General features: G+C 46.9%; 3 protein-coding genes across 5 annotated transcripts in view; all 3 read right to left on the bottom strand.

Moving 5' to 3' along the window:
* The window catches only part of tmod1 (tropomodulin 1), a 13,282-nt gene extending 5,807 nt beyond the window's left edge, over positions 1-7,475 (bottom strand). Inside the window, exons 1-4 of one of the 3 annotated variants that reach the window (XM_081714212.1) lie at positions 7,324-7,475; positions 4,831-5,042; positions 1,247-1,403; positions 1,049-1,168 (exon numbers count right to left, since the gene is read on the bottom strand). In XM_081714212.1, coding sequence (XP_081570338.1) covers positions 1,049-1,168; positions 1,247-1,403; positions 4,831-4,950 — 397 coding nt within the window. In that variant the 5' untranslated portion in view covers positions 4,951-5,042; positions 7,324-7,475. Of the gene's footprint in view, positions 1-1,048; positions 1,169-1,246; positions 1,404-4,830; positions 5,043-6,376; positions 7,289-7,323 lie in introns of those variants that run through there. The other 2 variants (XM_027019916.3, XM_081714213.1) reach the window with 2 other exon arrangements.
* A 35-nt stretch (positions 7,476-7,510) lies between these two features.
* Positions 7,511-15,023, bottom strand: tdrd7a (tudor domain containing 7 a). Its single transcript, XM_035530029.2, has 18 exons — positions 14,817-15,023; positions 13,849-13,993; positions 13,398-13,554; positions 12,666-12,745; positions 12,039-12,250; positions 11,870-11,946; positions 11,510-11,830; positions 11,147-11,407; positions 10,863-11,049; positions 10,663-10,774; positions 10,325-10,527; positions 9,906-10,040; positions 9,531-9,614; positions 8,897-9,031; positions 8,669-8,779; positions 8,180-8,580; positions 7,900-8,060; positions 7,511-7,731 (listed from the first exon to the last, which is right to left on the bottom strand). Exons 1-18 carry the CDS (start codon positions 15,021-15,023, stop codon positions 7,511-7,513), a joined length of 3,210 nt encoding a protein of 1,069 aa, XP_035385922.1.
* Positions 15,024-17,262: 2,239 nt separating this feature from the next.
* Positions 17,263-25,000, bottom strand: part of LOC113583539 (stimulated by retinoic acid gene 6 protein-like) — a 14,216-nt gene continuing 6,478 nt past the window's right edge. Inside the window, exons 9-18 of the mRNA XM_081714200.1 lie at positions 22,428-22,539; positions 22,133-22,289; positions 21,895-21,970; positions 21,161-21,242; positions 20,950-20,998; positions 19,891-20,008; positions 19,638-19,757; positions 19,224-19,387; positions 18,732-18,872; positions 17,263-18,622 (exon numbers count right to left, since the gene is read on the bottom strand). Coding sequence (XP_081570326.1) covers positions 18,399-18,622; positions 18,732-18,872; positions 19,224-19,387; positions 19,638-19,757; positions 19,891-20,008; positions 20,950-20,998; positions 21,161-21,242; positions 21,895-21,970; positions 22,133-22,289; positions 22,428-22,539 — 1,243 coding nt within the window. The 3' untranslated portion in view covers positions 17,263-18,398. The remainder of the gene's footprint in view (positions 18,623-18,731; positions 18,873-19,223; positions 19,388-19,637; positions 19,758-19,890; positions 20,009-20,949; positions 20,999-21,160; positions 21,243-21,894; positions 21,971-22,132; positions 22,290-22,427; positions 22,540-25,000) is intronic.

Here is a 25,000-nt window from a genome sequence, read left to right as displayed (position 1 = left end):
CACAACACAGTCTTATATCAGAAGTGACCGACATAAGGCACTAATCACTGCAGCAGAACATCAAGCACTAAACACCAGATCAGTAGAAGCAGGGCTGTATCACACCAGAGACCCAATATGCAGACTGTGGACAGGCGCCTGTGAGACAATCCAGTACCCAGTAGCAGGATGCAAGACGCTGGCAAGGAAAGCAGATGCTAAGAGAGACATCCAAGTGTCAGGGGACATATACGGAAACACGTGGAAGACATGAGGTGGATGCCCTCAAGTCCAAAAGGCTGGTGAACGTCCCAGACATCACAATAGTGGACAAGATTCAGAGAACAGTGGTGATAAATGTGGGGTGGAAACATCCAAAGGAATATGAGAAGAAGAAACACAGAGAGAGAGAGAAAGAGAATGGGGAAGGTTAAGACCAAGGTCGTCTGGGCTGTAACCCCCAATCTGGAGGGGTGACTCAAACAGATCACAGGAGTGATGTCATTAATTTCAGTCCAAAAGACCTCAATCCCAGGAACAGTGAAAATACTGCACCCTCAAACCCCCAGACCTCTGGTAGATCACACACCCCGTCAAACCCCCAGACCTCTGGTAGATCTCACGCATCAACACAGACGGATCAGACGTACGTACAGAAGGAAAATGTTGTCAGAACGTTTGCGGAGAGGTTAGCGCTGCGTGCACAAGCAGGAGAGAGTGCAGAGTGACCTACTGGAAGGTTCCGTGGGTTAGAATCAGGAGAATCGGGAAGGCACAGAGACGGGATGAAGAACAGAGAGAAGGAGGTGGCTGGAAACCAGAGAAAGAGCAAAACACACACAGAGAAACACACCGAATAAAAAGGGGTAATGGGGGAAAACGTATCAGCAGGAGGGCAAAAGGGGTAAATATCATTAGTGTGACTTGGTGAAGGGGCTGATGGGAAATGGAGTGGAGGTGTGGGATTAAACCCAGATGGAGTGGAGTTATGGGATTACACAGAAAAGTAACTAAAGTGCGCAAAAGATTTCAGGTGATGCTCATATAAAGATACAAAGAGTGTGTGTACCTGCTATGTCACAGAGCTCTGCGTCTGAAGCACTGGCTAAGGCCTCTTCTAGCTCTGGCTCAAGGGTCACATCCTCCAGAATTGGGTCAACAATCTTCGTCTTAGGGACCCACGGCTTCCCTGCACGGAGACACACACCCGATCAGCCTGGCTGTACGGGAAGAGGCGAGCACTGACCCTGGACCAGGCGGACCTCACCTCTCTTCTCGCCCGTGTAGGGCACCAGGTCATCGCGGTCTGGGTGCTCCTTCGCCTGCTTTTCCAGATGTGCCAGCAGGTTATCCCTGTGGAACGTGCCGGTCGGAGCTTTCTTTGTCTGATCACGCTGCCTGAGCCCAGCAGGCAACAAGGCGTTCTGCAGGTGCAACACGGAAATGTTAACGTGACGTTCACGCAATGTACGGACAACATACAGGTAATAATTTTATTTATTCTTTTAACTTTATTTAGCTAAGGATACTTTAAACAGAGAAATCTCTGGATAAGAGAGTCAGCTGATGGTCATAGATATAAATGCGTTCAGTGGCTTCCAGGCATTCTGAGAGGTTTCATTAATATGCATTCATATGCTAATACCACCTGCTCTCTCATTAAAAAAGCGCAGGTGGTGCAGTAAGACAGGACGGTACGCTCAGAGCAGGTGCTCATGGGAAACCCCGTTCCAGACCTCACTGCAAATAACACACACTCAGCCCAATAACCATGCCCCCTGCGAGCCACATCCGCTCAGGGTCTACTCTCTGGGGTGGGGTGGGGGGGATTGATAAAAAACACCCTGATGTGCTGAAAGCTTTTCACTGCCAGTTATACCATGTATGAATATGTACGTCACAAATAAACTTTGAACTTTAAAACCCCACTGAAAATGGGCAGAAGTGCATTAGAGCAGCAGTGAAGCAAAACAGAAGGGCATTTGAGCAGCAGTTGAGCACAACCAGCTATCAGCACACAATCTGGACACCAACATTCTCTGTATCACTCAGATAATAACAAACCCTCCAGCCAGGCCCTGTCTGAGCTTGATACTTCGCTACATAAAGCAGAGAAAAGTGTGTGTGTGTGTGTGTGTGTGTGTGTGTGTGTCAGTTGAAGGTGGCAGTGGACAGGCAGCAGAACCCACGGCACTTCACACACACCCATATCACATATTCCAGCTGTTTATCTGTAGCCACAGTCTGTGCTGAGCCGACAAAGACGGGAACGTTAGCAGTAATAACTAACCCATCACACCACCCGCCATTAACTAGCAGGCTTGGACAGTAATGGAATACATGTAATGACGTTACGTAACCGGGAAACCGAGAAGATGACACTTTTCCATTAGTTACAGGAAAAAGGCAGAAATTAGATTAAACTAGTAATTAAGTGTTAAATATATATAGCGATTTCTAACGGAATTAACAGAGATCACTTTTTTTCCTTTCGTCTTTACCAATCTTTTAATGATTATAATCGAGCAAACGGTTGCCGTGACCGTTTAACGGTCCTAATCACACCAACGGTTGCCTGAAGCCTGTCGCACTGCTCAGACTCATTCGGAAAGCGTTTCCCACGTTGTGTCCCGCAGTCATAAACAGACGAACACCTCCTGCTTACAGTCTCGCTACAAGGGACGGATGCGAAGAACCCAAATCACGATCCGCTTTTTAAGACACCGCCTTCTTCACCGAGTGGTGCGCAAATGTCTAACGGCAGAACTGTTTCCTGTAAAACTTTAGATAAGGAGTCCACGACCCGTCTAAGAAGAGTATTTTAATACATATTCTAACAAAGCACCACAGGTTCAGTAGTGTTCTTACCAATGGCAAAATATTGGGGGATGTTTACAGTGGTGGAGCCTTGCAGTGTGACAGGAGTGTAGGTTTGGTCCTTCTCAGCCGTGTTGTTCTAACGAGGAAGGGACATGTTTATGTGGACAACTTTCACACATAACATCAGTAATTCACGAGTCTTCACAAAGAAAACACAGGAGCTTGGTGGAGACACTGGAGAAGGCCAGTGTTCTAAAACTCTCCGGCAGGTCATGTAAAATAATCAAATTACGACACTTTAATATAGGAAGCCTTTGGATTGGAGTACAGATACAAGGTAATCGGTACTCTGGAACAGAACACATTTTTGAAGTAATCCCCCCCAACGCTGTTAACCAAGTTAGTGAACATACACCAGTAATTACAAACTGGTAATCTGCATAATTACCAGTGATTGGTGTGTCATCTCACTTCAGTACCCAAACAAACATAGCTCTGACAAAAATAAACAAAGAATTATTACTCAGCCAATATGCACCAGTCACACGACAACAGTTCAGCAGTGATCCATTGCTTGGGTTGAATCATAATGTGTACATTTCTGAGGAGTTATGGCTGTTGACTCTGGGGATGTGGGGTTGAGGCAGATGGGCCTTACAGAGGATTTATGTGCAGAGTAAACCCTCAGAAAGGAGCGTGTGGCCCTCACCGCGCTGGGCCATTAGTCCTCCATCAGTGCCACGTGGGTGTCGGAGGACTGGACCTCCACCAGAGACACACACATGGCCCAAGAAACACAACACACATCCCACACCTCCACAAAACCTCACTCATACTTAAAACACAGTTCAGCCTCTAACGTGCAGCATTAATTTAGAAACAATCACCAAATACGCTAATACACTAAGAAAGTTTCCAGCAGTAGTTTACAAGGACACACATTTAGGACCCTTATAAATTTGTGAAAACGGGAGTAACGGGGCAGACGACTTAAGTCATTCCACAACATGAGTGACAGATCTGGGCATGACGAAGCTCCTCCACCCACACTGGGACCAGGCCAGTCATTGCACTAATCTCTGTTGAGCTCTCAGGCGAGTGACTGGGGGACCTGGGTATGAATGTAGGTCATCACGAAGCTGCACCAGCTACTGGGGGAAGGGGAGGGTGTTACAGGAGGGGTAACAGGACAAAATGGCACGAAGCTGACAAGACACCACAAATGGAAACAAAAGCAACTCCGATTCTGACTCAGGACTTCCAGTTACCTGCACCAGCGTCAGCGGGACATCCCGCAACTCAAACCTGAGTCCTGCACCAGCGTCAGCGGGACACCCCACAACTCAAACCCGAGTCCTGCACCACTGTCAGCTGTGATCCATTTTGCCCATAAAATGGTTTAAGACACCAAGAAACACGAACTCTCACATCCAGAAGACTCAACAGTTTTACATACATCTCTGAAGAGTTTGTATATTCAGATGTATGAGGTTCCTACAGCGCAGTGATAAGTGTCTTTGCTGGTGACCCTCTTACTAATGCATCTGACTCTAAACACTGTGAGGTGTGCACACAAGGCCATGGCCCTGTTTACCACTCTGTTTCATCACTGCAGTTAAACTGAGATCTTCTGCGCTGTTCGGCAGGGGAGAAACACACTTCACTTTCACGTCTGTCGTCTAAAGCCAAATCAAACTTCAGTCCTCAGAGTTTTATCACTACACTGCGGCTGCATTCATTTCCATGGGGAGGGATCACTGGATCCAGACGCTACAGTACACCTCAGGACCAGTGGACTCCAACTTGCCTAAGTGTGATCAGTACTATACTGTGTAAGAGTGTATACAAGTGCAAGGCACAGCTGCACGGACAACAGCTTCTCAACTTTGACGCTTCAAAAAGTCTTAAATACGCTTTGATACTTTGCAACAGGAGTTCAAAAACACAAAACATCTTGCTTGTGGTTCAGCAAAGCGGGCCTGCTGTAATAACGGCCCCACGAGGCTTATTAAAGCTTCACAAGGCTCTTACATCAGGGTCGAGCTCCTGGAGCTCATCTTCTAGCCTACTCAGCTCCTCTTCGCTGAGCTTCTGCAGGAGCTCGTCCTCGTCGATGTCCCGGTACTTCTCCATCTCCTTACGGAACGACATGATGGAGGAGAAGAGAGAGGGGGGAGAGAGGGAGGAAGAGAAGGAGGAGCCAGCAGAAAGGCACAGACAGCTATGCGGCACCCCCTCAGGACCTGGAGGGGAATGACACAAACACACACATGGCTGAACAACCAATAAAAGATTAATGTTATGAATAGTCAACATTAACCAAAACAACAGCTCAAGCACGCAATACCAAAGCACTAATTCCAAAGCACTACATGGGCTTTAGTTTGACTGCACCCTTATACTGTAACCTGTTTGAACTTAAAAATGCATTAAAAAACCTTTGGTTTTTTTTTACCTTTGGTTGTTCTGGAAAGAGGGCTGCTACATGTTAAGGTAACTGTAAATAAAACAGCCGTAGCTCAGTGGTTAAGGTAGTGGACTTGTAATTATAAGGTTGCCACTGTTGGGTTCCTGAGAAAGACCCTTAACCCTCAATTGCTCGAGTTGTGTCATAATTGTAAGTCGCTTTGGACAAAAGCTAAATTCTGTAAATCAAAGTTGCTCAAGATAGGCCTTCTTTATACTACATGCTGACATTACGACTTTACGACTTTTTTCTGTTAGCGGCCTGCGTGACCCCAAACGCTACAACAGCTGAACGTCGGTTTGGCGACACATCAGAAGTTCACGCGCGAACACTAGGACACGCGGAAAAAGAGGGCGTGCTTGGCGCGCGCAACAGCTGTCAGAGGGCCCGCGGTCACAGTGCAAACATATGGCAGAGTATATTTAGATCCGGCGCCCTGTTTAACCCCCAAAAAACATACTAATGTCAGGGGTCAAACGAACTAATAGAAAAAACATGGTTAATACTGGGACCTGAATCTGCCCGCGCCCACAATAGGCAATGTAAGCTTTGAAGTCTGAGAGGCCGTTTAGTACAGGGTAAAAGGACATTAATATACACCTCCACAAACCACGAGTGAAACACGCATCCAATTAAAGAAAAAACAAACAAACAAACAAACGTAGAGACTTTTCAGCCTCGGTTAAGTACTCGACGTCTAGTTCAGTGACACTGCATTCCTTGAAAGGACTTTCTGTATTTTCACGGTGGGGAATGGTCTGCTTGTACCCAATATTTCAACTTAAAAGTAGACTGTAACGAGACCGCACAGTGGCAGTTGTTTTAGTCAGGTTGATTAATTGTAACTCCCGCAGTTTTCAACTTGCCCTTGGTAGTCATCGCTTTCAGACTGTTTATAGTTTCAGGGACTATTGTATGCCATCGTTTTACGTACAAGTTAAAACTGTCAGTTCGCCACGTTTACATTCACTAAACTGACCAAAACTCACACCGTTTAGTAAAAGTTTAATCGCAACGAGAACGCGTATAAAACGTTTCAATAGACAACGGCATACAATCTAAACGTTTGAAATGTTGATTAGACAGATTGCGGCTATCATTTTCACTTACCTCAGACACTGATTATTCGGTCTATATATAGCGCGAGGGTCCCGCTTCGTGACAGCTGGCTAAATACTTTGACCAGATATGGCTTCTTTTCGGAGCCGGCAAGTCACTCCAACGTGCCGCTGCAAACCGCGAACGACCGAATTCACAGTACAATCCGCACGCGAACACAAAAAGCCCTCGGTGATCCGGTACGCGTCGCCGGGGGGCTTTCCTTCCAACGCGCTACGGTCCCCTTGGCCGGTCGGAAGGGTACCTTTTCCCACGAGCGCAGTGGCGGCGAAAGACCCCGCCTCAGCTGTCCGTCAAACGATGCAACGCTCGCAAGAACCTGCTGCTGTCCGGTTTGGTACATTTACTGAAAACGAAACGGCGACTGCAAAAGGTTCACCCGTGCCGCCCGTCTCGCATCGAGGTTGTGCGGACACCGATCACAATTACGCAACTAGTTCCCGATTACCGATTTCGTTTAATACAATATGAACATGTCAGCCAATGAACAAAATAGCAAGAAAACGAACATGTTTCTTTACAATCAAGCCATTACATTGTTTCTGGGTGGGAAAACAAACAGCACACAAATCATAAGCCAAAATTAAACAAACAACCCCCCCCCCTCGTAAAATCAAACAGCAAAGTTCAGTGCATGACCCAAAAAACCCGACACAAATTAAAATATAAACCAAACAGAAAACAAGGACGAACGGCTTCATTGCAAATCCACAAATATAAGGTAAGCGTTAAAGTTAAACACGCCTGGCCCTTAATTGTTATTACAAAGACGTCTTTGCAGCGCGAGCTGTCTTGGTCCTCTCGGAAGCATTTCGGACATTTAACGTTAATAGATTTAACTACACAAGTACAGTCGCTATTGCCCAGCGTTACTCTGCGTGCGGCACCTCTAAGGCTCTGTCCACATTACCCACAACACAAAGGAAACCCACAATCACCTCAGCCGAGACTCCAGAACCTCAGTCCACACGTCCCAAATCTGCGGTTCTACGGAAAATTCGCTTCCACAAAAATCAAAAGTCTGCTTTAAAATTCTAAAACTCTCGCTAAGTCGACACGCGACTTCCTCGGTGCAAACGTTTGAGACTGGGGGCTCGTCCTGGTCCTCGCGGAGGACGTGGCGTCCTACGCGGCGCTGCCGAGCTCGCTCGTAAACTCCGCCATGGTGGCATGGATCCACACGTCGCTCTCGTCCAGAGAAGTGTCCACCAGGTAGACGGACAGGCGGCGCTCCCAGGGATGCGCCCCCTGCTGGACGGACTCCACCTGCGCCACCAGAGGTTTTCGCTCCACGTGGTTCCGAAACACGATAGAGGCCTCCTCACCCCACTTACCCTGCGTGACGCCTAAGACAGCACCAGCACGCGCGCGCGCACACACAAAAACACACACAGAACACTCTGTAGTTTTCATTAGTCTCATTAAACACCAACACTAAAGTGAGTTTCAAAGTTGTTTTTTTTTATTTTTTTTACAGCCCTCAGAGAGGCTGGTGTTGTCCAGGTATGCCTCACCTGCCAGCTGTGCAGGCACAGCCTGGAAGGGCAGCTGGCGGAACTCTGCGGTGAGCGGCTGGATCTGGGAGCAGTGCACGAGCTCGTGCTTCCCGTAGTCCAGCTGGTAGACGGATGCCAGCGAGTTGGCGAGCACTCCCTTCACCAGCACACGGTGCCAGCTAGACAGAGACCGAACGGATCACACAGACAGCTTACAGTGGGGCAGGGCAGAGAGAGACGCAAACAAAGGACTGAGTTTCTGAAGGAGTGAGAGCTGTACAGACGAGACTCCTCTCACTTGCTGTCGATCTTGGCAGCATAGACGTGGTCCTTCTCCACCCGCACACGCTGCCCGTCCTGCCGGTTGTAGTGAAGGATCATTTCCCCCATCAGCACCACCAGCTTGTACAGCTCCTGCCATGGCTGGAGCACAAAGTGCCCTGGGTGGCAGGCCACAGACACAAACACATCCAGGCTCTTCCCTGCCTGGGGCAGTTCCAGGGGCAGGGGCAGGATGTCGGGGGCGTCGCCCGCCACAGGCAGGGCAAGCCAAGCGGGGGTGGGGAGGTGCCCGTCCCTCCGGCACGACCAGAGGGTGGAGGACACCAGCTGCAGGTTAATGCTGGCAGAGCGCTCGTAGGCACCTGCGCCACGGAATAGGTAAACATGCACCTGCCCCGCCAAGTCCAGATGACATATCTGTGCTCAGACACACACGCACTAAATGGTTAAGCAATGACCTCTCTCCTATCAGAGAGCACTAAGAGTTGTGGTCAGACACACACACCTTCATCCCGCAGTCGTCTGCGTTCAGCAGCATCTCCCTGAGCCACAGCACAGCGTCAGGAGGCCACACCCCTCCATCACATACCAGCTCAGCCAGACGGCATTTCACCGCCTACAGACACAGTCAACACCACAGTCACGGCACACAGACAGCATTTCACAGCCAGTCATGTGATGAATTCAAAGTGAAGTACACTGTGTGTGTGTGTGTGTGTGTGTCTCCCCATACCTGTGGCGGTATTGTGATCAGCTCTCGGAGGAAGTGGAGTGGGATCTCTCTCAGTTCACTGACCTCCAGAGAGGCAGGAAGTCCCAGATCCACAAACACAATGTCTACCACCTGGCTTCCATGTAGCTGAGTGACCTGAGACAGCCAAACAGCCAGTCACTCCACATGTCCCTCCACCTGTCCACCCCTCCCATTCATCCCTTCACTCGCTCATTAACTGCTGCAGACTGCCTGGCAGTTCATCACTGAACATCACTGTTACGCCGGGTCTTAATTCTTACATTGTACTGGAAATTACTTCACCAAACCAGCAGCCCAGAGCCTCTCATCACCCCACTGATAGTGGAACATTGTTGATAAAATTATGTTACTATATATAGAACATAAAGGAAAATCCAGAAAGAGGAAACAAAACAGGGAAACAAACAAACATTCATTTTGAAGCTCTCTTTTGCATGACAATATAGGATGGAGGCTTTAATACCTGCTGTAAAGCATAGAGCTTATTGTTTTTCAAATGTTTGGTTTGAGTATTATTTTGTCCGTTGTTAGATGTTTTGTACTATGCAAAGTAATAGGGAGAAAAACAGGAAGGGGCAGACAGACGGAGGGAAGCGGTGTTTAGTTTGCTCACCTCCACTCTGGCCCACCTGCCTTTGTGTTGCGCCAGACACACTTTACCACAGAACGGCCTGACAACCAGAAGATCCCACGAGACCTGAACGGACAGAGACACACAGTAACCGATCTGTCTGTTCTATAAAAGAATCCTTGATGTTTTTAAGCCAGAGGTCGAGCTCAATGGTAAATGCACCGTGAGGCAAACAGAGGTTTGACCTATTCTGACCAACTATATAAATATGTGAATAACTGTTACACATTTATTACTTTCTTTTATTTAATAAATTGAAAAGTTTAACATGAATGTGCCTCTCCCGGCAGTAAATATTCATCTGATGGCATTTTAATAAAACAAATTTCAAAACAAAAACCGTGAAGGTGACAATACCTGCGAGAGCAGGTAAGACTCGATCTTGTCCATGACATGTGCCAGCTTGGCCATGCCCCGGGATGGCAATTGGCAGTACACGGTGCCGTCTGAGCACACGTTGGTCACACACACGTCTCTGTAGGAGCTGTTAACCTACAGTAACGGTGAGGGAGGGACATTTTGAATGAAAACCTTCACGCAGTCTCCACTATTTCTCACCAGCTTTGAGCCACAATTTTGAGCCTCTTGACTGGACCTCCAAGTAGCAAGGTGTTTTTCCAAAAATCCATGTTGTAACGCAAGTTGAGACCTGTCACCTGTTTGGTGAGTGAGGTGGGAACTCACCTGCAGGGTTCTGGCGCCACACTTCTGTCCCACAGCGCCTGTACTCACCTGCAGGGTGATACATGCTTCTGTCCCGCACTGCCTGAACTAACCTGCAGGGGGTTCTCCATACTTCTGTCCTGCAGCGCCTGAAGGCACGCAGCGTTTACATTGACGTCTGTCTGCTGGGACGTGTCATACAGCACCAAAACGGGCGTGGCCTCCCGCTCCACGAGCTCAGCCAATAGCGTGCGGCCGCATGCAAACGACTCCAGAGTCTTCAGGACCGTGGGGTCCTCGCTGAACGGCTCCAGACCTCAGAAACGTTACGGAAGCCACAGTCACCCACCAAGAGCAGTAAACAAACAAAAAAACCAAATAAATAAAACTTCAGGTGAGATCTACCTGAGCCAACCAGCCAGCGCTGAGCTGAGCTTCAGGTGAGATCTACCTGCGAGGCGCCCAGTGGTGGCCTGGAAGGGGAGTGTGAGGAAACTCTCGGACAGCTGCAATAGTTTCTTCTTGCTTACGAACTCTGAGAAGCCGTGATCCACACAGAACAGCTGCAAGCAAACATACACACACACTGTTACCAGGCCAGGGACACCAACACACTACTGCACCACTCCTTTTGCTGCTCATCCAACGTACCTGAACATCGTCCCCCGTCACCTGCTGCACCTGGGCGCGGAGCACCACATTGTCCTCCATGGCGACCGCCACCAGCTGACCTATCGTAGGAGAGGGAACGGAACGACCTGCGCCCTTGTGGCGGTAGCACACCAACATGGTGTCCTCCATGTTTTCCAGGGCCCGAGAATAACCCTCCCCCACATACCTAACACACACACACACACACAGAGGCCGGAGAGTAACCCTCCCCAATACACCCACATTGCGTTTGTGCATCTCATTGTGGCGCGCACACACACAACCTGAATATGATATTGTTGGTGCTATTGGCCTCCATCACCAGCACAGACGGGAACTCCTCCTTGGGCAGTGGGAGGGCAGGCACTTCCGGGTTGCCATGGTGCATGATGAGTGGGCGTGGCTGTGGGCGTGGCTCAGGCAGGCTGCAGGAGGGCAGGGCGTAGAGGATGGCCTTGTTACGATGGCCAGGCACGGGGTACTCCACCACACAGATGTCAGCCAGCGCAGACAAGTCGTCCAAAACCTGCAGCGGGAAATCGCACCTGGGGAGACAGAACCGTGATTAGAACACAAAATTCAGCTGCACAAAGCTCTGGGATGTAGGGACATTGGGATGAGTCCATCAGGCGAGCCGAAGGGGGTACCTAAAGGCCTCCTGGAAGAGGCGGGGCAAGGCGTGGACCCACAGGCCGCGGCTATACTTGCTCAGCAGCTCCCGGAGTTTCTGCTTCGTGTCCGGAGGCAGCGGGGTCTGTGAGTAGGGCGGAGTGGAGGGCGGAGTGGAGGGCGGAGTTGGCAGGGACCGACGCAGGGAAGCGGGGCTCGGCAGGCACTTGGAGGTCTCTGGCAGAGGTGGAGAGATCTGGGCAGGGTTGGCGGGTTTCGAGGCCATTGGACTCGGGGTGTTGTGGATAGGAGAAGCTGGGGATTGTGGGATAGAAAGTCTGAGAGGGTTTTTTGGGGTCCTGAGGGTCCCAAGGGGCTTTGAGGTGGCAGGTGGTGGCATGCAGGGCTTTGAGGGCGCCGGTGTAGCAGGGTACACCAGACGGTCCACGACGTTTACACCACCTACTCTCTCCACCTTAAACAAAAACAAAGAAAAGCTTACGTGCTATGTGTGTGTGTGTGTGTGTGTGTGTGTGTGTGTGTGTGTGTGTACGCGTATTTCCTCACTGTGCAAACATGCGTCCAGGTCTCCAGCTGCGACAGTGTGTTTGCGGGGAGCTCCTGGTGGAATGTGTCCCTGTAGAGCTGAGGAACTTTGGAGAGCCACACGCCACTGCTGTGTGCGCGCAGGAGCTGCACGAGGCGGCCCTGGACCAGCTCAAAGTCACCACGCCCCGCCTTCGATGCCACAGCAGTGCCCCCTACATGTGTCTGTGCCGCTGCACAACAAATCAGCAATCAGCACAGCGCAAGAGAAACAGGGAGTTCTTTTGCTGATGGGATTTGCCCATTTTTATTCATAATAGAAAGTGACCTGTGTCTACCAAATATGAACGCGTCTGTTCTCTGAAACAGCACGCATCCGCACTTTTTGAAAGAGTTACCCAAGATGCCAACAAAAGAGTGTCAATTGTAATGGCATTAAACCTGACAAAATGGTTGCGCTGGCAGCTTACATACATGTCATGTTTTGTTCTGGAGGGCAAACGGTTTGACAAGGACAGCGCCAAGTGCATGCATGTAGACTGAACACCACATGTCCACACACAATCAGACACAACATTAAGGCCAAAAATCAGATTTCGATCACTTCAGCCTGGTAATGTTAATGTCATCTTAGTCAGACTGCTTTACCTGCAATATTACTCTCTCTGGACAGATGAGGCTTTCCGTCCCATGGGGACTTCTTGGGAACAGCACGGCTCCGCACTGACCTGGGACCGGTGGAGAGAAGCAAACAGCAAATTACATGCAGCTTTACACACGTGCGTGCGCGCGCGCACACACACACACACACACACACACACACACACACACACAGCTTCTCTCACGCAGAGAGCTACACAAAGAAAAACCGCAACAGTATAACTGCAACTAGACTATTCATTCATTCATGTAAAGTCATGACTAACCTAAATAGATCATTAGCAGTGGGAAGTGTATTTCTAATGGCCAGCTGCTTTGTGTGAATGGGAAAAGAAAAAAACCTTTGAGAAGTGTCCCCCACCGTGTCCTATGTATAATTAAACAAAGTTAGTCTGCCTGGTTCATATTATAAATGTGCTTGCTAACGTTACATAGGTTACCCACCTCATTAGATGTTACATGAGCACATACCAGTGTGTTTCAGTACAACTACATTTAAAGGACATAGTTTAAAAGTGTTGCTTTTAAATAGTACAGCCTTCTCAGACTTCAGACGGGGTATGACGTATAGAGACAATTTGGAATCATGGACAGTAAAACTGAAAAGGGGTGTGGGATATTAATCACGCATTCAAATATACTAACAATCTTTTAAAAGACTGATGTAGATTTTTAAAAACCCTTTATTGATGTTCGAACACTCAGCAGGCCGTCACCAACCCTGTGGCCTTTTGGACATGGGGGACGAGGCTGCCACTGGTCTGCAGGCTGGTGCGGAAGACCTGTTGCTGGTCACTGTGGAAACCAGAGCGCAAGGTGGAGCCCGGCATGGGATGGGTCACGTGAGCAGGCTGCCGCAAAGATGTGCAGGGCTTAGCTTCCGGACCACAAACACCAGAAAGGTAATTAAAAACAAACACAAAACGCGTTACTCATAACAGATGAACAACCAACAGTTAGCAATAAAGTACCAACAGTATTGCTAAAAACAGAAACTCATCTTTTCATTGATGCATTGTGTGGGTCAGGTGCTGAAATGCCCTGTTCTGGTGACCAAAATTTGCTTGAATCAAACCAGCTGATAACCAGTTCCTACAGGAGGGTCTTCCTTACCTCTACACTGTGTGTTGTGTGTGTGTGTGTGTGTGTGTGTGTGTGTGTCTCTTTTTACCACTGTGTGAGAACAGTGAAGAAGGCTTAGCTCGCATGTGGCAGTTCAAGAGCTGAAAGGAGCCCGTCTTCTTCAAGTTCTTCTGGCGGGAGACCAGCTGGGCGATGTGGGCTGTCTCCTTACACACAGCCGCAACACACACCACCTACCACACACAATTCCACACCACCTATCAAACTCACACAGCACTTACTAAACTACTATATACACACTACATATCTTTTTTTTTTTTTTTTTTAATCACACCATTTCCACACCACCTACCTAACCAATATTAACACATTACTTGGTTATTTGTTTACAAATCATTTCCACACCACCTAACAAACATGTATGCAACAATTTCCTCAGCATCTAGTAAATGTCAGTTTGCCAACATCAAGGAAACTCCATTAGAATAAGTAGCAATGACTACTCCTACCAGTCTATGTTAGCTTTTATGTCATCAGACTCACTAGAAAATCCTGCCGTCAAGCAATAGAGAAGCAAACTCTAACCTTCTCTCCTTCAGAGAAAAGCCAATCCTCCCCATTGCGCATTCTTCATGAAAGGTTCACCAACCCTCTTCACTGTGTAAAACCTACCCCTACTCCCCAATAATAATATTTTATATATATATATATATATATATATATATATATATATATATATATATATATATATATATAAAATTATTATTTATTTCACATTTTCACTTATGTTGTCTTAGATTCAAATGTACGTTACCAAGGTATAAATAATGAGAAAGGAAACAACCCAGAGAGAAAGCGCTGAGAGTTTAGCTGAGATTAGAAGCATCTTGGACGCTGTGGAATGGTTTTGACCCAGTAACACGATAAAACCATCATCGATCGATGGAAAGCAACAAAGAAGGGTGACGAAGAGGTGTCCGTCCAGGCGTTCTACCGGAGACAAAACCGGACCGTCCACTCTAAAACGGGAACCCGGCCACCCAATGTGTGGCTCACCTCTCCGCTGCGGTCACGCTCCAGGCGCACCACGTTCGGTACGCTTCGCAGGAAGCTCTCGAGGCTGGCGTGGCCCATCTCCCGGTACTGGATTGACTCGCCGGTAAGGGCGCGGTAATCCGACTGCAGGCGGGAGAGAGCCACGCCGTTCTTGCTGCTCTGAAGCACCGCGCGCAGCATCTTCTTCAGCAGGTCCACGTCAGTCATTCTGCACTGAGAATTTAGAAAGTCCACGAAATCATACACAAACTACAAGGAAAAAGGTCTAGTGAGTCCATGTTGAAGTCAAAAAGTCTCGTTTCTGATACCTTCCACCATAAAATACTTAACCTAGCTAGTTTACTAGCTAATCAACCGTTGGTAACTGCTGACGAAGATTTGGGCCCAGTATGTGGACCAAGATGGGATAGCTAGCTCTTGGCATGAGGCGGAAACCACGCTAGGTATCTAGCCTTAGGTGGATACCCAAGGCATCGTAAACCTAGCCAACAAGAATTTATTTTGTTATTGCAAAAAAAAAACCCCATCAATTCCAGTTTTCTTCATGGAAAGGAAACAGCTAAAATACTTACTAGCTAACACATTAAGGATGCAAACACTGTAGCATTCGTGTCACTGATGAGGTCAGACCATTATGTGTGCTAGCATGCTAAAGCCAGAAACAGCCAGGCTAACTGCTAACGACGAACCAGCTACGTTAGCCAGCTAGCAAACTGTCTGAATGAAGTCGGCAAAACCTTATACAGCTAGCTAACTGGTTAAACTTATGTTGTGACAGTTACCTGCAGCAACTCTGTTATAGCATCTTAACATTATTAATGTAAATAATTGATTTATAACTGCTTGGCAACTCACCTAAAAATGTGTTAGCTAACCTAACTACCGTTCAGAATCCCGCGTGAGATTGTGCGCGCATGTTCATTGTTTACGTCATTACCAAAAAGGGGGGGAGGGGGGGGGGTTATATCAGAGGAGTAAAACAATCCATCGACTAAATCAACCAATGAGGACATCATCTGTGATCGTATTGTCATCTAAATATTAAAGATTGCCAGTTGAAATTAAGTTAAGAACTAAATTAAAAAGAAAACGCACGTTTTTACATTATGACTCTAATACAGAAGTTTTCCAAGCATGTGGGATCCCCTCTCGTCAGATCGAAGAGCAGTTCGGATATAAAACATAATATATAATAAAAAGTGATAAAATAAAAATAACATCGCTTCACATTCATGCTTCACACACGTAGTATGCGTAATTTATACTTATTGTAATCTTAAAATACCAAGTAAAGTTTCTTTAGACTACTATTAAACTGAAACGTATACTACTAAATTACTAAATTAAGTTGGTTATTTTACTTCTAACACCGTGTATAACGGATTCTCCCCTTTAAGCCATTAGGACATCGTAGCTGAATAAAAAAAGTTTCAAGTCTCTTTTATTTATTGGCTTTTTTATTGTCATTTCATCTATATACAGTAAAACGAGGAAAAAAACGTTCCTCTAAGACCGTGATGTAACACAAAAAAGGAACATAAGTGTAAACAATAAATATATGATTTAAGCCCGATGGAAAGCCTTTATTTAAGCCCTTATTACACATGTACAGTACAATGAAACGCTTCTCTTCGCATATTCCAGCTTCTTTGGAAGCTGGAGTCAAAGCTATCGTATGACACAGAGCAAAGATTAGAACCGAGAACCTTCCCATCGAAAGCCGAAAGGCCGGGCCACTATGCTTCACAGATAAAGCGCATGGGACTGAGTGGATGTGCTAAGGATGTACCATATTGTGATATCTTAACAATGATGCCAATAGCATACAGCATTCACTGAGGTAACAGCCAGTTGCACTCATTTAAGAACACAGTATTATTAAAGTGAATAGTGTTTGTTCAATATTTACGGTCTGTCATGGGAGTTGAGTCTGATGACATGCGGGAAGAAACTGTTATACAGTCTAGCTGTAAGGACCTGAGTGGTTAGGTAGCTCTGCCCATAAGGTAGGAGAGAGAGGAGTTTGTTTGAGGGGTGTGTGGGATCAGTGCTTTTGGCGGTATGGAGGCAGTGCGTGTTGTAAATATCCATGATGGAGGGGAGAGAGAGACCAAGATGATCTTCCCGGCTGTCCTCGCTATTCTCCCCAGGGTCTCATGGTCCGAGACGGAGCGTTTTCCAAACCAGGCAGTGATACAGCTGTTTGGGAAGCTCTCTGCCATGCAGAGATGGCAGGAGAGGGGTGAGCTTATGATGATGCGTTTGGAGAAAAGATCAATAAAGTCCACAGATAACTGTGCTTATGTTCCATAAGCACCTCTCTCTTTCTCCCTTTCTCTATTGCTCTCTCCGTCGCTCACTCACTCACTCACACACACACACACACACACACACACACACACACACACACACACACACGCACTGTTCTTATTATGACGTATGGCTGATTGAAGAAAAATATTAACTTACATAGGTGGATTAATAAAAAATTATTGTTTGAACGCATATTTATGTTGAGCTGTCCTCAATTTACTGTGACAATTTCAACTCATAAAAAATTGACTTTATAGACTTTGGACTTTGGATGACTTGTGAATGCAAGGTGGTTACATGGTAAGATAACACAGTTAAGTGGTTACATGGTAAGGTAACACAGTTAGGTGGTTACATGGTAAGGTAACACAGCTAGTGGTTACATGGTAAGGTAACACAGTTAGGTGGTTACATGGTAAGGTAACACAGTTAGGTGGTTATGTGGTAAGGTAACACAGTTAGGTGGTTATGTGGTAAGGTAACACAGTTAAGTAGTTACATGGTAAGGTAACACAGTTAGGTGGTTATGTGGTAAGGCAACACAGTTGGGTGCATCACTGTGCTTTGTCGTGATACCTGACTCTACTTTTAATCTGGCACAGTTGGGTTTACTGCACTAGCTGTCTGTATTGCCTCATGGGTATTGTAGTGAACTTTCTGATAGTCCTGTGGTAAGAAGTACATCCAGGAGTACTTTACTCCAAAGCTTGCACTCTCAGTCATCCTGGAACTCCACTGAAGTATTTGACGTTTACTGAAGACAAATTGTTTGCAGAGGAGATGGTGATAGTAACCCAGTTTGGCACTGCAGTTAAACTCACTCTCGCCCTGCCATTAGCTAAGGCTGAGTTTTCTCAGACCACAGTCAATACAGGCCAGAGTGGGTTTAGTCTGTGTGCAGTACGTATTCATGAATTTAGCAGACATGGAGAAACCTTGAAAAGATTGCTTTAGAAGCTACAGAGAGATGGTGTTTCATAAAAATACAGCTCAGTCACCACCTAAAAAAGCCAGTGTACTGCAAATAAAGGCAACTGTTCGATTAATCCAAATCTCCCAGTGTCTTTAATTAGCATAGGGTGTCCCATCACCCCAGATCAGTACCAAAGCACCAAAGTCCAACTTGATTTGGTCCATTTTGCTTGCTGAGGTCCTGCTAAGTCTCCCCCTCGGTGACAGTCAGGCCTGGTGGTGAATATGGACATAATAAAGAGTTCAGAGATGGAACTCTTTTCACCATTGACCTCCACCGAAAACAAGGAAAGCACTTTAGTCCTGTGTGTTCTTATCCTGGGACACAGGGAATTGTGGGATGTCAGACACTCCGCTGACTGGAGAGCCTGTTCCCTCGATCTGTGATGTCATAGCCCAGGCGAGGGCCCGCAGGTCCTGAGTGTGGCGCCGTCTCTTCCTGAGTAGAATGAGCCCTGGGTTTTTTAACAGAGTGTAGAAGAGAAGCCAGCGAGTGCAAACTCTGCTCCCTGCTGGACAGTCTGGGGAACAGCAGAGCAAATGTTAAAATGTTAAATGTTGCTGTAGAGCCCTCTAAAAGCCCTTTATGTGAATGTGTGTGTGTGTGTGTGTGTGTGTGTGGTCACTGACCTATGTTGTCAAACTGTGAATAAGTATTAGGTTCTCTCTGTCTCGCTGCAGTCTGTTTAAGCAGCAAGTGGCAGAAACAGACCATAATAGGGTTGCTATGGTAATGATCCGCTGTTATCATTCCTACCCATGTGCAGTAGCCTACAGAATAGATGAATGAATGAATGAATGAATGAATTGATGGATAAATGAATGCTATTCTATTGACATTCTGTTTTCTCTTCTATCTTTCCAATTTCTAGACAATTTCTAATTTCTTTAAATTTTTAAAAGTATAATTCTGAATTATAATTTTTTTGGTTATTACTAAGAATAAGTGAGTAATATTGTGAATCATTTCACACAATAAAATCCTGCTTGATGATACATTTCATTCTGGTCTAGTTTCACCCTGTGACAACTTTAGTCTTATCGTTATAAGTCAGGTGATAAAACTGATAAAACTGCTCTCAGGTCAGTCTAAAAGTGCAGCTTCTAGCCATCTAATTTAACCTGGATCCAAGCGCTCATAGCCCCGTTGCATGATGGTCCGGTCGATGCGTGACACAAGCCAGGTACCCACAATGCAGCTGTTGACCAGGCGTAAGATGCAGTTGCTCAGTCCCATAACGACGTTATAGAAGAAGAAGAAGTAATTAAAGCTATGGAAGGCTTTTCTGCAAAAGAGAGAGACACCTGTTGGATTTGGTGTGTTTATACACACTCAGTCTTAACTGTTTTCCACACTGAGGTCGGCATATTACCATCAAAGAGCTGCTCTGTGTCTGAACTATGACCTTTGTCATGTTACCTGTCATTAGTGAATGTTTATTTAGTGAGTGTTTGAGATGGTGTTAGTGTTTCTGCTGCCTGTTGTGCATTAAACCCTTGGTTAGTAGCTGGGTTTGGCGCTGTCGCACTTCACACCTGTTGTTGAGGGCCAGGGGCTTCTGCTTGTCCTCTGGGGAGAGTTTGTCCTGCAGGAAGAAGATCTGAACCAACACAATCTGCACCACTACTAGCGCAACCACAAAGAAGATGGTCAACCTGCAGAAGCAAACAAACAAACAAATAAAAATCTGAGATCAGCTCCACTCTGCTACCAAAGTCCCATTAAGTATGGAAAAACTGATCCAGGACTAGTGTTCGGTGCAAAGGTGAGGGGTGAAGTCAGGCTCACAGTATGATGGCCAGGTTGGAGAACCAGGAGAGGAACCCTCCCTTCTGGATGGGCAGCACCACCAAATAAACAAACAGCATCGCAAACGTGAACTGCACAAAGTGCATTATCAGGTAACCTGCAGGGGGCGACATACAGACTCACGTGTAAAATCACACGGACGCATCCATTTTCCAATCAATTCATCCATCAGTCATTCCAGTCTTGAAATAACGTCTCAGACGGGTAGAGGTCGTCTGAGCAGCTCTCCTGGCCAAGCGTCTGGTCCAGAAGGCAGCACGTCACGTGACTATGGTTCTGCGCGTCTAGCGCGCGACACTGGAAGGCGCTGCCGTGACGCCAGCTGACAGAAGCTCTCCAACGACTTCAGCCGACTTCACGTCGTTTAAAGAATCATTAGACACACTTCAGACCCATTTAAAATAATCGCCTGGCCCTTGTCATCTTTTAAGGGAACTGGATATGCTATCATTTGACCCGCAAGCTTAATACATAGTAAGAATTTCATACTGAGCATTCCCAACAGGAATTCAAATAACGAGTTGGATATTCTCGTGCACTGCAGTGTACAGTTGAATGATCAGTAGCCCTTTTGTACCGCAGCGGTTGCTAAGTGTTATGCTAAATGTGATTCCGCCGTCATTTAGCCGGTGAGTTGAATCACCAGGGACCAAAGGACCAGGTGACACTACCCTGTTTCGCCCAGGCCGAAACCGAACACCGCTGTAGCGCACGGATTCGTGCATGTTGCAGTGCTCCTTCTGGACAGTAGATGGCGCCTGTAAACTTGGTTCTGACTGCGCTTACAGAGCGTAACGCAGTCTGAGCTTCGAAGTCCGTCCTCAAACCTCTGCACTCCAAAGAGCGACTTTGGAAGCGTTATTCGTTTTGACAGTAGGCAGTAAGAAATGGAACATAAAACTTTGCCATTTCAAAAAACTTCAATTCTGGGAGATTTGTGGAAGACTAATAAACCAGACCGGAGGTTGAACAACAGAGTGTCTGGTGATGTAGTGCACACATTTTGACTGCATATGAGTTTTAGAGACAGTCACTCACCCCAGAGTGTAAAGGCGATCTGCCAGCCAGAATACCTCGTAATGGCAGCCTGGGAGAGGAGGGATTATCTGATTATTATTGACGGATGGATTAGCAATTAGCACAATTCATTATTATGTGTAGATTTATACAGTGATGAAAAAATTGACATTTTCACTTTACCAAACAAGCATTTTAGTCCTGATACACACACACACACACACACCCTCACCACACTAATAGCAGAGGTTGGTTTGTGGAACTTCTCAGGCAAAAAGGTCCTATCACCAGCCCACAACCTCCTAATATGTTTCCTATCAAGAAATTAAAACTGTGATCAGGCATTTTTAATAAACGCTTACTTGTCTCTCAATCAACTGATCATATCAACTGTCCCCGCGATCTGATCCGTTCTGGATGGAACTGTAGGAAGCTGTTTGATTAAAATGTGTTTGTGTTTCACGGTTAGTCCCGCCCATCTTCATGCTCCGTGTTTTCCCTGTCTTGTATAGTTTTGTTCCATGCCGTGGTTTCGTTTTCTCCGCCCCTCGTTTGATTTCCACACCTGTCACTCGTTTCTAGTCTTGTTAAGTTCATGTATTTAAACCGTGTCTTGTGCGCTGTGCCTAGGCTGTTTATTTGCTTACCTCAGTGCGTTCATGTGTTGATCGTGGTTGTTAGGTTCATTGTGTCTGGTTGTATTGCATGTTGGTTTGTACTTCGTGTTTCTTAGCCCCGAGTTTTCCTAGCCTCATTTGTTACAGCCTAATTCCCCTGTTTGTCTTCATGTGTTTTTGTTTTGTCATGTGTTTTCCAAATCTCCGTATTGGCTCTATGACCCTGTACTGCTATAACGACTACGATTCTGGATTTGCCCTTCATAAATCTCGCTCTTCTCCGCACATGCGTCCGCCTGCTTACCGCTCACTGTTGGACTGTGTTGGATGTTTCTGTATGGATGCATACCTGTAGCATGCTAACACGTGAAACGTGTAGGTTACAGACGTCAGCGAGGTCGATGCTATTGTGATGAACCAGGTCCCTAGAAAATAAACAAGACAATTTGTTTACAAATGTCACCTTTAGAGCATTAAAACTCAAAACAGAATAGAGAATAGAACTTTGCTGTATTGGAAAAAAATACAAAATAGAGACGTATACAGAGAGGAAAGGTGGTGAGGCAGATATAGGTGGACTGTCTCACTCTTTGCTACATGGCCAAATTCCTCCACGTACGGCAGGACAGTGATAAACGTGTTATTACTGCCATTACAGGACTGGGCTAGCTGCTCCAGAGACTCGGACAGAGACACCAGCTTACTGAACACATAACCACTCAGCCCATAGTCCCCTAGAGTCATCTGCAGGAGGACACACACACACACACACTTTTTTACTGTACAGTTGGCACAATTCATACACAAGGAAAAGTAAATAAAAAGGATAAATGGCATGTAAAATGTTTGTTCATTTGTTCCCCTGCGCGCACACACACACACCGTGTAGAGTCCGATGAGGGAGATGACGGCCGTGCCGATCATCCTGTTGGGAAATTTGAAATAAGGATCCCAGTCGTACACCTTCCTCCTGAACCAGCTCTTCTTCATCAACCTGGAGAGGGATACAGAGTTCAGATTGTTTGTGTGTGTGTGTGTGTGTGTATGTATGTATGTATTTCTTGTTCAGAGGGTTGTCTCAGTAGCGTTTGAGAGTGTGTGTGTGTGTGTGTGTGTGTGTGTGTGTGTGTGTCTTTACTGTTCAGAGGGTCGTCTCAGTAGTGCTTGAGTGTGTGTGTTTACTGTTCAGGGGGGCGTCTCAGTAGTGTTTTGAGTGTGTGTTTACTGTTCAGGGGGGCGTCTCAGTAGTGTTTGAGTGTGTGTTTACTGTTCAGGGGGGCGTCTCAGTAGTGTTTGAGTGTGTGTTTACTGTTCAGGGGGGCGTCTCAGTAGTGTTTGAGTGTGTGTTTACTGTTCAGGGGGGCGTCTCAGTAGTGTTTGAGTGTGTGTTTACTGTTCAGGGGGGCGTCTCAGTAGTGCTTGAGTGTGTGTTTACTGTTCAGGGGGGCGTCTCAGTAGTGTTTGAGTGTGTGTTTACTGTTCAGGGGGGCGTCTCAGTAGTGCTTGAGTGTGTGTGTTTACTGTTCAGGGGGGCGTCTCAGTAGTGTTTGAGTGTGTGTTTACTGTTCAGGGGGGCGTCTCAGTAGTGTTTGAGTGTGTGTTTACTGTTCAGGGGGGCGTCTCAGTAGTGCTTGAGTGTGTGTGTTTACTGTTCAGGGGGGCGTCTCAGTAGTGTTTGAGTGTGTGTTTACTGTTCAGGGGGGCGTCTCAGTAGTGTTTGAGTGTGTGTGTTTACTGTTCAGGGGGGCGTCTCAGTAGTGTTTGAGTGTGTGTTTACTGTTCAGGGGGGCGTCTCAGTAGTGTTTGAGTGTGTGTTTACTGTTCAGGGGGGCGTCTCAGTAGTGTTTGAGTGTGTGTTTACTGTTCAGGGGGGCGTCTCAGTAGTGTTTGAGTGTGTGTTTACTGTTCAGGGGGGCGTCTCAGTAGTGTTTGAGTGTGTGTTTACTGTTCAGGGGGGCGTCTCAGTAGTGTTTTGAGTGTGTGTTTACTGTTCAGGGGGCGTCTCAGTAGTGTTTGAGTGTGTGTTTACTGTTCAGGGGGGCGTCTCAGTAGTGTTTGAGTGTGTGTTTACTGTTCAGGGGGGCGTCTCAGTAGTGTTTGAGTGTGTGTTTACTGTTCAGGGGGGCGTCTCAGTAGTGTTTGAGTGTGTGTTTACTGTTCAGGGGGGCGTCTCAGTAGTGTTTGAGTGTGTGTTTACTGTTCAGGGGGGCGTCTCAGTAGTGTTTGAGTGTGTGTTTACTGTTCAGGGGGGCGTCTCAGTAGTGTTTGAGTGTGTGTTTACTGTTCAGGGGGGCGTCTCAGTAGTGTTTGAGTGTGTGTGTTTACTGTTCAGGGGGGCGTCTCAGTAGTGTTTTGAGTGTGTGTTTACTGTTCAGGGGGGCGTCTCAGTAGTGTTTGAGTGTGTGTTTACTGTTCAGGGGGGCGTCTCAGTAGTGCTTGAGTGTGTGTGTTTACTGTTCAGGGGGGCGTCTCAGTAGTGTTTGAGTGTGTGTTTACTGTTCAGGGGGGCGTCTCAGTAGTGTTTGAGTGTGTGTGTTTACTGTTCAGGGGGGCGTCTCAGTAGTGTTTGAGTGTGTGTGTTTACTGTTCAGGGGGGCGTCTCAGTAGTGTTTGAGTGTGTGTTTACTGTTCAGGGGGGCGTCTCAGTAGTGTTTGAGTGTGTGTTTACTGTTCAGGGGGGCGTCTCAGTAGTGTTTGAGTGTGTGTTTACTGTTCAGGGGGGCGTCTCAGTAGTGTTTGAGTGTGTGTTTACTGTTCAGGGGGGCGTCTCAGTAGTGTTTGAGTGTGTGTGTTTACTGTTCAGGGGGGCATCTCAGTAGTGTTTGAGTGTGTGTTTACTGTTCAGGGGGGCGTCTCAGTAGTGTTTGAGTGTGTGTTTACTGTTCAGGGGGGCGTCTCAGTAGTGTTTGAGTGTGTGTTTACTGTTCAGGGGGGCGTCTCAGTAGTGTTTGAGTGTGTGTTTACTGTTCAGGGGGGCGTCTCAGTAGTGTTTGAGTGTGTGTTTACTGTTCAGGGGGGCGTCTCAGTAGTGTTTGAGTGTGTGTTTACTGTTCAGGGGGGCGTCTCAGTAGTGTTTGAGTGTGTGTGTTTACTGTTCAGGGGGGCGTCTCAGTAGTGTTTGAGTGTGTGTTTACTGTTCAGGGGGGCGTCTCAGTAGTGTTTGAGTGTGTGTGTTTACTGTTCAGGGGGGCGTCTCAGTAGTGTTTGAGTGTGTGTGTTTACTGTTCAGGGGGGCGTCTCAGTAGTGTTTGAGTGTGTGTGTTTACTGTTCAGGGGGGCGTCTCAGTAGTGTTTGAGTGTGTGTTTACTGTTCAGGGGGGCGTCTCAGTAGTGTTTGAGTGTGTGTTTACTGTTCAGGGGGGCGTCTCAGTAGTGTTTGAGTGTGTGTTTACTGTTCAGGGGGGCGTCTCAGTAGTGTTTGAGTGTGTGTGTTTACTGTTCAGGGGGGCGTCTCA

This window comes from Electrophorus electricus, chromosome 5, assembly GCF_041902795.1.
Source record: "Electrophorus electricus isolate QZ-2024a chromosome 5, ASM4190279v1, whole genome shotgun sequence".
In the NCBI taxonomy this organism is placed as follows: domain Eukaryota; kingdom Metazoa; phylum Chordata; class Actinopteri; order Gymnotiformes; family Gymnotidae; genus Electrophorus; species Electrophorus electricus.
Note: the sequence above shows the minus strand (reverse complement) of the source record. Positions and strands in the feature narration are given on the sequence as shown.

Excerpts from the sequence above, each read along its gene's own strand:
- tdrd7a (XM_035530029.2), bottom strand. The coding sequence starts at position 15,023 with ATGACTGACGTGGACCTGCTGAAGAAGATGCTGCGCGCGGTGCTTCAG. Across the intron at positions 11,408-11,509 it reads CTCTTCCAGGAGGCCTTTAG|GTGCGATTTCCCGCTGCAGG; the intron begins GTACCCCCTTCG and ends CTGTCTCCCCAG. Across the intron at positions 8,581-8,668 it reads CAGACGACTGCGGGATGAAG|ATATGTCATCTGGACTTGGC; the intron begins GTGTGTGTGTCT and ends GTCTGAGCACAG.